Below are 13,318 nucleotides of genomic sequence, written 5' to 3' on the forward strand. Positions count from 1 at the left end.
AGAGAGAAATCAGGGCCAAGGATTGAGGTTTTTGATTGGGGAAAAGCTAGATTTGAGGAGATGCGAAAGGACTTGCAGGGTGTGCATTGGGACAATTTGTTTTATGGGCAGGATGTAGTAGAGAGATGGAAGTCTTTTAAAGATCAGATTTTGAGAGTGCAAAAGCTTTATGTTCCTGTTAGGTTAAAAGGAGGGGCAAAAGGTTGGAGAGAGCCGTGGTTTTCAAGGAATATTGGAAACTTGGTTCGAAGAAAAAGGGAGGCGTACATTAGATATAAGAAGCATGGAGTTAAGGAGATGTTTGAAAGATACATTGAATGTAAGAGGAATCTTAAGAGAGGAATTAGGAAAGCTAAAAGAAGGTACGAGAAAACTATGGCAAGCAGGGTGAAAACTAATCCAAAAGAGTTCTACAAATATGTTAATGGTAAGAGGAAAGCTAGAGACAAAATTGGTCCCTTAGAAAATCAGAGTGGAAAACTGTGTGTGGAGCCTAGAGAAATGGGGGAGATATTGAACAGTTTCTTTTCTTCGGTATTCACTAAGGAGAAGGATATTGGGAGATGTGGGATAAAAAAAGCAAATTGGGTAAATATGGGGAATATAGAGATTACAAAAGGTGTAGTTTTAAGGCTTTTGAAGAATATAAAGGTGCATAAGTCTCCGGGACCAGACGGGTTCTTCCCCAGGACATTGAGAGAAGTGAAGGAGGAAATAGCAGAGGTTCTGGCGGTAATTTTCCAAATGTCATTAGATATGGGGATAGTGCCGGAGGATTGGCGCATTGCGCATGTGGTTCCGTTATTTAAAAAGGGTTCAAGGAGGAAGCCTGGCAACTATCGGCCTGTAAGTTTGACGTCTGTGGTAGGTAAATTAATGGAGAAAATTCTTAGAGATAGTACTTATAAACATCTGGATAGACAGGGTCTGATCAGGAGCACTCAACATGGATTTGTGGGAGGAAGGTCATGTTTGACCAATCTGATTGAATTTTTTGAAGAGGTGACTAGGAATGTGGATGAGGGTAGCGCAGTGGATGTTGTCTATATGGACTTCAGTAAGGCCTTCGATAAGGTACCACATGGAAGGTTAGTTAGGAAGGTGCAGTCTTTAGGTATAAATTTTAAGATAGTCAAATGGATTGAACATTGGCTGAAAGGGAGAGGCCAGAGAGTGGTAGTGGATAATTGTCTGTCAGGTTGGAGGCCGGTGACCAGTGGTGTGCCTCAAGGATCTGTATTGGGCCCATTGTTGTTCGTTATATACATTAATGATCTAGATGATGGGGTGGTGAATTGGATTAGTAAATATGCAGACGATACTAAGATAGGTGGAATAGTGGATAATGAAGAAGGTTTTCAAGGATTGCAGAGGGATTTGGGCTGCTTAGAAAAGTGGGCTGAAAAATGGCAGATGGAATTTAATGCTGATAAGTGTGAGGTGCTTCATTTTGGTAAGAAGAATCAAAATAGGACATATGTGGTAAATGGGAGAGCATTGAGGAATACAGAAGAGCAGAAAGATTTAGGAGTAACGGTACATCGTTCCCTGAAGGTAGAAACTCACGTGAATAGGGTGGTGAAGAAGACTTTTAGTATGCTGGCCTTTATCAATCATTGCATGGAATATAGGAGTTGGGAGATGATGTTGAGATTGTATAAGACGTTGGTGCGGGCTAATTTGGAGTTCTGTGTGCAGTTCTGGTCGCCTAATTATAGGAAGGATATAAACAGAGTGGAGAGAGTGCAGAGAAGGTTTACCAGAATGTTGCCTGTGTTTAAGCATCTGGAGTATGGGGAGAGATTGGACAGATTGGGTCTTTATTCTTTGGAGCGTAGAAGGTTGAGAGGGGATTTGATAGAAGTATTTAAGATTATGAAAGGGATAGACAGAATGGATGTGGATAGACTATTTCCGTTAAGAGGAGGAAAGATTAAAACAAGAGGACATGAGTTAAGAATTAAGGGGCAGAGGTTTACAGGTAACATGAGGGGGAACTTCTTTACTAGAGAGTGGTAGCTGTGTGGAATCATCTTCCGGGAGAAATAGTGGCGGCGGAGTCAATTGTATTATTTAAGAAAAGGTTGGCCAGGTATATGGATGAGAAGAAGATGGAAGGTTATGGGCATTGTGCAGGGAGGTGAGACTAGAAAGGGGTGTTTGGTTCGGTGCGGACTAGAAGGGCCTAATGGCCTGTTTCCGTGCTGTAATTGTTGTTATGTTATATGTTATGTTAACATATTCATTGTTGGGAGGTTAGACAGGAAGGTTCAGATGCGAGGTGTTCATGGGGAGGTGGTCAACTGGATTCAATAATGGTTGGACAGGAGAAGCCAGAGAGTAGTGGTGGATGATTGCTTCTCAGACTGGAGACCTGTGATTAGTGGTGTTGCCTCATGGATCAGCACTGGGACCACTGTTGTTTGTCATCTACATCAATGATCTGGATGATAATGTGGTAAATTGGATCAGCAAATTTGCAGATGACACTAAGATTGGAGGGGTTGTGCACAGTGAAGAAGGTTTTCAAAGCTTGCAGAGGGATCTGGACCAGCTGGAATAATGGGCTGAAAAATGGCAGATGGAATTTAATGCAGACAAGTTTGAGGTGTTGAATTTTAGAAGGCCAAACCAAGAAAGGACATACACGGTAAATGGTCGGGCACTGAGGAGTGCGGTAGAACAGAGGGGCCGGGGAATACAGATACTTAATTCCATGAAAGTGGCGTCACAGGTGGATAGGGTTGTAAAGACAGCTTTTGGCACATTGGCCTTCATAAATCAAAGTATTAAGTACAGGAGTTGGGATGTAATGGTAAAGTCGTATAAGACATTGGTGAGGCCAAATTTGGAGGATTGTGTGCAGTTTTGTTCACCGAACTACAGGAAAGATATCAATAAGATAGATAGAGTGCAGAGCAGATTTACTAGGATGTTGCCTGGACTTCAGGAACTGAGTTACAGAGAAAGGTTCAACAAATTAGGTCTTTATACCCTGGAGAATAGAAGAATAAGGGGAGGATTTGATAGAGGCATATTAAATTTTGAAGGGTTTAAACCAGGAGTGGGCAACCTATGGCCCATGGGACGGATCCAAATTTATCCAGCCCAGTGTGCTTCTGCCCCCCCCTCGGTCTGAGGCTCCCTCCTCTGTTTATGGTTCCCACCTTTGGTGCATGGCTCCCCCTTTGGTGGTAGCTCCATTTCAGTGCACGGCTCCCCCACTCTCCACCCGTTGGAGACTGCCCCCATGATATTCTACCCCACCCCCCACGGTGTTGCTCTCCCCCCAAACAGTAACATTTTCCCACTGTCTATGAGTGCCTTCTCCTGTGTGAGATCTATCTCTTCTGTGAGACCAGTCTGTGAGAATCCACCTTTCTCTCTCTCTCTCTGCAACAACACCTCTTTCTGTAAAACTCTTTAAACATATCTGTGTGGTACCGCTCTCTCTCTGCAATCATCTACCTCTGTCTTGGACTCCCTCGCAGAGCTTTGGACTTCTTCTCCCTGGTTTGGATTCCCCCCCACCCCCCCTCTCTCTAAGACTCCTTTTCTGAGCGTAAATCTCTCTCCCTCTGTCACTTCCTCTCTCTGTGTGAGAACCCCCTCCCTTGTGTGAGGCTCCCCCTCCCACGGTGTCATTCTCCCCCTCCCACGGTGATATTCTCCCCCTCCCACGGTGATATTCTCCCCCTCCCACAGTGTCACTCTCCCCCTCCCACGGTGTCACTCTCCCCCTCCCACGGTGTCATTCTCCCCCTCCCACGGTGATATTCTCCCCCTCCCACGGTGTCACTCTCCCCCTCCCACGGTGATATTCTCCCCCTCCCACGGTGATATTCTCCCCCTCTCACGGTGTAATTCTCCCCCTCCCACGGTGTCATTCTCCCCCTCCCACGGTGTCACTCTCCCCATCCCACGGTGATATTCTCCCCCTCCCACGGTGATATTCTCCCCCTCTCACGGTGTCATTCTCCCCCTCCCATGGTGTCATTCTCCCCTTCCCACGGTGTCATTCTTCCCCTCCCACGGTGATATTCTCCCCCTCCCACGGTGTCATTCTCCCCCTCCCACGGTGACATTCTCCCCCTCCCACAGTGATATTCTCCCCCTCCCACGTTGTCATTCTCCCCTTCCCACGGTGATATTCTCCCCCTCCCACGGTGTCCATTTTAGGGTTTGTTATTTTGTTCTCATTGTGTCTAATTTTTCTCCTTTCTAACTTTTCTGTTTTTTTATTGTTTAATTTTCATGACCAACTCGTGATTTTTGGTGCATTTCCAGATTTAAAGACGTCTTCCTTGACCTGAAACGCACCATCGTGTTCATTCCATTTATTTATTTATTTCGTTAATGGTTGCATCAGTGTGACCTGCCACTCAACCACTGAGACACCATGTGGCCCACGCATGGTAAAATGTTGCCCGCTTCTGGTCCAGACACAGTAAATGTCTCCACTGATGGCAGGTGAGATACAAACCAGAGAATGTGGGTTAACAGTGAAAGCGGGAATTTCTTCACACAGAGAGGGGTGGGTGGGAGTGTAGAACGAGCTGCCAGCTGAAGTGGTGAAAGTGGGCTCAATGTTAACATTTAGGAATTTGGACAGGTACATGGTTGGGAGAGGTATGGAGGGATATGGACTGGGTGGAGGTCAGTGGGACTAGGGAGCATAATAGTATGTCATGGACTAGAAGGGCCGACGGGCCTGTTTCTGTGCTGGAATGTTCTATGGATCAGCTCAGGATGGAATGGTGGAGCGGACTCGATGGGCTTAATGGGCTACTTCTGGTCTTATATTTGACAAACAATGGACCCTGCACCAAACCCTGAGGGATGCCATAAGCCACAGGCCTCCATTCGGTTTTTCCCTCTTGAATATATGTACATAAGCTGATTTCCAGTCCTCTGGTACATCATCACTTGCCAGTGAGAAACCAAAGATCTTTGTCACGAGCCCAGCTATTTTTTCACTTGCTTCTTTCAATAACTGGGGATATATCCGATCAGGCCCATGGGACTTGTTGGCTTTAATGCTTTTCAAAGTACCCAACACCACCTCCTTTTTGATCTCAAAATGCCTTAACTTGTGAGCATTAGAACCATAGAAAAGTAGAGCAAAGAAAACAGGCCCTTCAGCCCTTCCAGTCCATTGCAAACTATTATTCTGTCTGGTCCCACTGACCTGCACCCAAGACCATATCTCTCCCATTAATGTCCCTGTCCAATTTTTCCTTGCATGTTAAAATTGAGCTCATATTCACCACTTTAGCTAACAGCTCGTTCCACACCCCCATCACTCTCTATGTGAAGAAGTTCCCCCTCATGTTCACCTTAAACCTCCCCTCTTTCACCCTTAATCAGTGTCCTCTGGTTTGCATCTCACCTACCCTCAGTGGAAAAACCCAACCTACATTTACTCTGTCCACCCCCTCATAATTTCAAATACCTCGATCAAATCTCCCCTCATTCTTCTATGCTCCAGGGAATAAAGTCTGAACACGCTTAACCTCACCCTATTTTAAAAACAGAAATACTGGAGTAACTCAGCAGGTCTTACAATTTCCACAGAAGGTACAGATATATATATAGCTTGAACCCTTCTTCAGGTACGAGTAAAAGGCAGGAAGGTGCCTGATTTAAAAGGCTGGGGAGAAGGAAAGAAAGGACAGGGGATATAGAATATTCAATCCAGATTCAACTAACAACCTTCGTCTGTTGGTTTTGTCTGCTATGGACACTGCAAGACCTGTTGAGGTCTTCCAGCATTCCTATGGTTTTACTACAATCACAGCGCCTGTAGACTTTCATGTTTCATTCCAACCTTTCCCTGTAACTCAGTTCCTCAAGTCCCAGAAACATCCTAGTAAATCCTCTCTGCACTCTTTCAAGTTTATTCATATCTTTCCTGTAGTTAGGTGACCAAAACTGCAAATAATCCTCCAAATTCGGCCTCACCAATATCTTATCCAACTTTACCATAACATCCCAGCTCCTGTACCCAATACTTTGGTTCATGGCCAATGTGAAAAACCCCATGTTATAGCCCCATCGACCTGTGATGCCACTTTCAAGGAATATGTATCTGTATTCACAGATTCCTCTGATACTCCACAGTCTTCTGTGCCCAACCATTTACTGTGTATATCCGACCTTGGTTTGTCCTTCAAAATTGCAGCACCTCACTCTTGTCTGCATTAAATTCCATCTGCCATTTTCCAGCTGGTCCAGATCCCTCTTCAAGTTTTAAAAACCTTCCTCACTGCCCAATAAACCTCCAATTTTAGTGTCATCTGTAAACCTGCTGATCCAATTTAGCACACTGTCATCTAGCTCATTGATATTGATGACAAACAATGGTCCCAGCATCAATCTCTGAGACACACCACTAGTCACAGGCCTCCAGTCAGAGAAGCAATTATCCATCACAACTCTCTGGCTCTCCCATAACGCCAATGTTGAATCCAATTCACTCCCTCACCATAAATATCGAGCGACTGAACCTTCCTGACTAACCTCCCTTGTGGGATCTTGTCAAAGGCCTAACAAAAGTCCATGTAGACAACGTCCACAGCCTTTCCTTCATCAATTTTCCTGGTAACCTCCTTGAAAAACTCCAGAATGTTTGTTAAACATGACCTACCCCATTCAAGACCATGTTGGCTAACCCTTATCAGTCCCTGACTATCCAAATACATACATTTCCAATCTCTTGAAACTCCCTTCAATAACCTGCCTACCACTGATCTCTGGCTCACCGACCGATAATTTCCTGGCGTGGTGGTGCACATCCATAATAGCAGGTGAACCGGCTCTGCACGTTACAATCGTGGCAGTGGAGCAGCCGCATCAAGATGGTGCCACCGGGAGCGTCTCTTCCGCTGGCTGGGTCAGGTCCGCACATGCACCAGGCAGCAGCTTGATATAGGAACATAGGAAGTAGGAACAGGAGTAGGCCAAAAATGGCCCATCGAGCCTGCTCTGCCATTCAATACCATCATGGCTGATCTAATTTAGGACCTAACTCCACCTACCTGCCTTCTCCCCATATCCCCTAATTCCTCTATCATGTAAAAATGTATCTAACCGAATTTTAAATATGTTTAATGAGGCAGCCTCAACCACTTCCCTGGTTAGAGAATTCCAAACATTTACTACTCTCTGGGAAAAACGATTTTTCCTCATCTCTGTCCTAAATCTACTCCCCCGAATCTTGAGACTGTGTCCTCTTGTTTTAGTTTCCCCGGCCAGCTCAAAAAACCTTCCTACATCTATCCTATCCATACCCTTCATAATCCTATATGTTTCTATAAGATCTCCTCTCATTCTTCTGAACTCGAGCGAATACAATCCTAGACAATTTAATCTTTCATCATAAGTCAACCCCTTCATCCCAGGGATCAACCTAGTAAACCTCCTCTGGACCATCTCCAAAGCCAGTATATCCTTCCTCAAATATGGAGACCAGAACTGGACACAGTACTCCAGGTGCGGTCTCACCAGTACCTTATACGGTTGCAACATGACCTCCCTACTCCTGAATTCAATTCCTCTCGCGATGAAGGCCAACATTCCACTTGCCTTCTTAATAACCTGCTGCACCTGCAACCTAACTTTTTGCGATTCATGCACAAGCCCTCCCAAGTCCCTCTGCACAACAGCTTGCTGTAGTTTTTCACCCTTTAAATAATATTCAGCTCTTTTATTTTTCTTGCCAAAGTGGATCACCTCACACTTACTAACATTGTACTCCGTCTGCCAGACCTTTGCCCACTCATCCAGCTTAACTCTATCCCTCTGCAGACTCTCCACATCCTCATTACAATTTGCTCCTCCACTCAATTTGGTCTCATCCGCAAGCTTGGCTACACCACATTTTGTCCCCTCCTCCAAGTCATCAATGTAAATGATGAACAGTTGTGGGCCTAACACTGACCCCTGCGGCACCCCACTTTACCACTCTCTGCCAACCTGAAAAACTCCCACTTCTCCCGACTCTCTGCCTCCTGTCAGACAACCAATTTTCAATCCAGGCCAATAGACTTCCCCGGACTCCACTTTCCTGTAACTTACTGAGAAGTCTCTTGTGCGGCACCTTATCAAACGCTTTCTGGAAATCCAAATAGACAACATCAACCTGTTCCCCTCTATCCAACCGCACCCATTATATCCTCAAAAAATCCTAACAAGTTTCTCAAACAAGATCTTCCCTTTCTAAAACCAGGCTGCGTCTGCCTGATTGAACCCTTACGTTCCAAAAGTTTCACTATTTCATCTTTAATGACGGCTTCAATGATGTCACCTCCAGCGCAAGCGTGGGTCTAACGGATGGCCTTATAAAGGCACAGCGTGGGAAATTAAAATAAACAGCCGGAGTGCAGACAAGGCCACTGCATACTGGTCTCATTCTTCTGACTCCGTATAGCTACTGCTACAACAGGTTCTTTTTGGAGCCTGTATTTTTTTAAACAACCGAACAATACAGCCTATTCTCCAATCCACCGCACCATACTTCAATCCACCCCACCATCTGTGAAAGGACATCTTAAATTTTTTTTACAGGGCCCCCGCAATATCTGCACAGGCCTTCCTCAAGATCTGAGCGAATACCTTAATGGGTCCTGGGGACATGCATGTTTATTCGCTTTCAGGCTCCAAGCACCTCATCCTCTTTAATGTGTATGGGTTCCATGTCCATACTGCTTGTTTGGCTCACTTCCCACGACTCTGTGCCCGTTTCCTGACTAAATGTAGATGATAAAAACCCATTTAAGACCTCTCCCATCTCTTTTGGCTCCATACAAAGCTGATCAGTCTGATCTTCAAATCCTAAGGGACCAATTTTGTCCCTTACTAACCTTTTGCTTTTAATATACCTACAGAAGCCCTTGGGATTTTCCTTCACATTGTCTGCCAAAGCAACCTCATGTTTTCTTTCAGCCTTCCCGATTTCCTTCTTAATTTTTTATATTCCTCAGGTACCCCAGACCATATGACACAGGAGCATAAAAAGGCCATTCAGCCCATCAAGTCTTCTCCACCATTTAATCATGAGCTGATTGATTTCCCCACTCAGACCCACTGCCCGGCCTTCTCCCCACAACCTTTGATGTGCTGGCTAATCAAGAACCTGTCAATCTCTGCCTTAAATACACCCAATGCCTCGGTCTCCACAGCCTTCCATGGTAACAAATTCCACAGATTCATCTCCCTCCGACTGAGGAAATTTCTCCACATCTCTGTTCTAAGTGGACGCCCTTCAATCCTGAAAGTTGTGCCCTCTTGTCCTAGACTTTCCCACCGTGGGAAACAACCTTTCTACATCTAGTCTTTCCACACCTTTCAACATTCAAAGTGTTTCAATGAGATCCCCCTCATTCTCCTAAATTCCAACTACAGAGAGTAAATTGTGAACAGAATCTGTCTTTTAACGCAGAGAGTTGTGGGTATCTGAATGTCGTGCCCGGGGCAATGGTGGTGGCTGAAACATTGGGGGCATTTAAGAGACTCAGACAAGCACATGGATGAAATGAAAATAGAGGGTTTCAGGGTAGGGAGATTTTAGGCTTTTTTGGTAGGAATATGTATGTTTGTCACAACATCAAGGGCTAAAGGGCCTGTACTGTGCTGCAGTGTTCTCCAGGTCAGGAGCTGTCAAACAATCCTTAGACGATTCAATACCTCATTTGCTCCTTGTTGCCTCTGCCTGCTGTACACCTCTCTTCTTCGCCACATCACAAATATCCTTCTTCCTTTAATTCAAAGGATCATGTCTATTCTGTATGTTCAAAATTTCACCTTTGAAGGCTTTACCAAGCACATCCTTGTCAGAAAACAACCTAGCCCGATCCATGTTTTTTAGATTCTTCCTCATTTCCTCAAAATTATCCTTTCTCCAATTTAAAATCTCCCCGTCGTTCTCCTTTGTAGATACCAATGAGAGTACTCGTTTTGTACCTCGGACATATATGCTGTTTCCAAACACAAATTCCCTCCTTTGCTCCTCAGACATCCTCCGGAACATTGTTTTTTATGCCTTGGGATTTTCTCCAATCCTGATCACTAAGGACATCTCATGGCCCCTTCTGGCCCTTCCAGAGCTCCTTCCTGCACTTTCTATTCTTCCATGCTCAGTCTGATGGCAGCTTCGTCAACCATTTTCCTTCTTGAAAATATTCATGACTTTTTCACACAAGGTTCTCTTTCTGCTCCCAATTTATTCTTCCTAACTCTTGATTAAACACCTCCCCATAATAATCGTGTAACTTCTGGAAAATGATCACTATTCCCAAAAAGGTCCCTCACTGAAACTGTAATCAGCTTTGATCATTTCCCAATGATCACGTGGACCATTTCCTGGTTTGACTGTCTCCATGTTGCATCAAAAAACTCTTCTGAACACACTTAAATTCTGCCACATCCATGCTCCGACACAAAGGACACACCAATCAATATGGGCACAGTTAGAGTTTCACTCTATGATAATCTTGTTGCTTTTACAACTTTCCACAATCTGTCTCCAGAGAAACCAGGGGAGGAAATGAACAGAAATTGGAGAAATCAAAATCAATGCCGAGGTCCGGACACTGTCGTGACAGAACTTAAGGAGTTGTTCATACAATTTGTGAGTAGCCTTAATTTGACAGTCTATGACGCCTTGGACAGACATGTCAGATTGCGAATGGTGTGTGGAATTGAAGAGGTCAGCAAGGTTGGCGTAGCGGTTAGCACAACACCATTATAGTACCAGCAAATGGGACCTTGGTTTGAATCTCCGTGCTGTCTGTCAGGAGTTTGTATGTTCTCCCTGTGTCTGCATAGGTTTTCCCCGGGGCTCCGGTTTCCTCCCACCCGTCAAAACGTACTGAGGGGTTGCGGGTCAATCGGATGTAATTGGGCAGCATGGGCCTGTTACCAAGCTATATGTGTAAATTTAAAATTTGGCCACTGGGAGGTTGTTGGAGTGGCAGCGGACAGAGCAAAGGTGCTCAATAAAACAATTTCCCAGTCTGATCACAAGGAGAAGGTGCAGCAAATGCAATAAATGACCCTACAGTATCGCAAGTGTTGCTTCACTTATAAAGACTGTTTGGGGCCCTGAGTGGTGGTGAGGGAAGAGGTGCAAGTGTTGAATTTGTGTTCGCAAGGGCAGGTCTCTTCTGGGAAAGGCATGACTAGAGCACGAGGGAGCAATAACCTCCCTGCAGACAGGTTCACTAGAGCTGTTGGGGAGTGTTCAAACAAAACTGGGGAAGGAATAGGAATTAGTGTTGGGTCATTTGATGGCGCAGTTGGTGGAAAGATAATCCAATGTGTAGCGAGGAAGGACAGGCAGTGGATGGGTGTTTACTTCAAAGGGAGAAGGACTAAGAATAAAGGTGATGAACTGAGCATCGAACAATATGTGGAATTATGGTGATGTGGCCATTACAGACACTGATGCAAGGACAGGCTTGGCTACTTGATGTCCCAGGGTTACATGTTTGAACTGAGATGGGGGGGGTGGGTATAGGGGAGTGATAGTAATCACAGCTGCAGAAAGAGAAGACGTTATGCAGGAATCATCTAATGAGCCAGTGAGGGTGGAAGTCAGAAACTGAAAGGGAGAAAGAACTCGATGGGCCTCCAGACCACTAAAGAGAAGGCAGATTTTAGAAAGGTGCAAAATAACAGGGTTGTATCATGAGAGATCTCCAGCTCCCTGTTCAGGAACTGGAGTGGGATGAACTCCGAATGGTCATTCGTCTACAATGGTCGTATAAACAAGAGAGAAGTACAGGAGCTCAGTGACTGGCTGCATCAGCAAGTCCATTGAGGATGTCACCGAAATTTAAATAGTTCACAACCAGGGCTAACCAGAAACCATGGTTGGATGCAGAGGTCTGGGCCCTACTCAGGGTTCATGATGCTGCCATCAGGACAGGGGATAGGATGTCACTAAGATCATCCAGGGCTTGGTGGGGGTGGAGACGCCTGCGGGCTGGGGGGTGGATATGCCCACGGGCTGAGGGATGGAGGTGCCTGCGGGCTGGGTGGGGGGAACAGGACAAGGGTTAGTTTGATCTTGGAGTAAGCTTATGTATGTCAACACAACACTCAAGGCCAAAAGGCCTGTCCAGTTCTATATTTTGGACGTTCTCCATACACTGCACTATGTGACAATGTTTACATTTCTCCCAGCATGTAATTGTCTATTTATGTCTACATTTCACATTATTGCACTATTTGCTGTCATAGTTGACTTGCCTGGACAGTAGATAAAACAAAGCTTTATTTCAGTACAAAAAACAAATGAGCTGTACCTTACCGATATCGTCAGGTGAACTCCAGGACACACTGCCTTGAGACAGGCTGGTCCAGCTGGAGTCCTCATCACTTGCTGCCGTGTTCCTCATCCCGAACAGCAGACACGATCCTTTCCTATCGTCACAGGGCACCTCCAGAGGAGCGTCCAGCCTGCTCCGACCACCATCTTCCATCGGCTGCTCCCCGTTTACCACGAGCTGACCGTTTGGTTCCACCGGACAGCTTTCACAGTCCCCTTGGTGCAGCTGGAGGAGCAGAGGCTGCTCTGTGTCCAGATTCTGGGATGTCCCCTCCAAGGACAGCTCCAGACCCATGTAATAACTGAGGAAGCTGTTGCTCCTGCTGGGGGCAGCCTCACTGACTGCCCGCACCTTGGCTGGAGACTCGGCCTGCTCCTTGTTTGCTGTATCTTCTCCGCCTCCTGCCTTGGTGGTGATGTTTCTGTTCTGGTCCTGCCTCTCATGCTCTGCTGCCTTGCGCATCTGGTTGCACCCGTCCTTCATCCACTTGGTGTTGGCAGCGTCGCTGCCCAGCCCCATGGCAGACTGCAGGTCAGTTGAAGCGTAAACCTTGCGGCCCTTGGGCTGGGGACAACGCTTCAACTCTGCGTTCAGTAGCTCATTGTGTGAAGATCGAAGGTCTAGAGTCAGTGAAGGGGTCACACAGCCATTAACGTTTACCATGTCTGGCTGGCTAGCCATGGTGCCTGACATGGCACCTTGGTTGCTCTGCAGAGTGGAAGAGAGTGTTAGAACTGTGTTCACTCAGCCCATCACCCTGATCATAATGTAGCCATCCATGCACACACGGAACTACAGTGTTGGAGATTAGTCTTGTATCTCAGACGGTATGAACTTTCTGGGTGACTGTATAGAACAACAGATGGGAGGAGGAGGAGCGGGAACTCAGCAAAAAGTTCAGGTGCTGAGAAATACTGTGCTTGAGGCAGGGAGTGTACCCAGAGCCTCCTCTTCAGTTCATTCCCCATCAATGCAAACGTGGATCCAAG

At 45.9% G+C, this 13,318-nt stretch overlaps 1 protein-coding gene across 5 annotated transcripts in view; it reads right to left on the reverse strand.

Annotated features, from left to right (window-relative positions):
- apbb1 (amyloid beta (A4) precursor protein-binding, family B, member 1 (Fe65)) overlaps positions 1 to 13,049 on the reverse strand; it is a 109,750-nt gene extending 96,701 nt beyond the window's left edge. For all 5 annotated transcript variants that reach the window (XM_069892314.1, XM_069892311.1, XM_069892312.1 and 2 more), the window contains exon 1: positions 12,311 to 13,049. In XM_069892314.1, the coding sequence (XP_069748415.1) occupies positions 12,311 to 13,022 (712 nt within the window). In that variant the 5' untranslated portion in view covers positions 13,023 to 13,049. The remainder of the gene's footprint in view (positions 1 to 12,310) is intronic.
- Between the last annotated feature and the right edge of the window lie 269 nt (positions 13,050 to 13,318).

This window comes from Narcine bancroftii, chromosome 7 (genome assembly GCF_036971445.1).
Source record: "Narcine bancroftii isolate sNarBan1 chromosome 7, sNarBan1.hap1, whole genome shotgun sequence".
Taxonomy (NCBI): Eukaryota; Metazoa; Chordata; class Chondrichthyes; order Torpediniformes; family Narcinidae; genus Narcine; species Narcine bancroftii.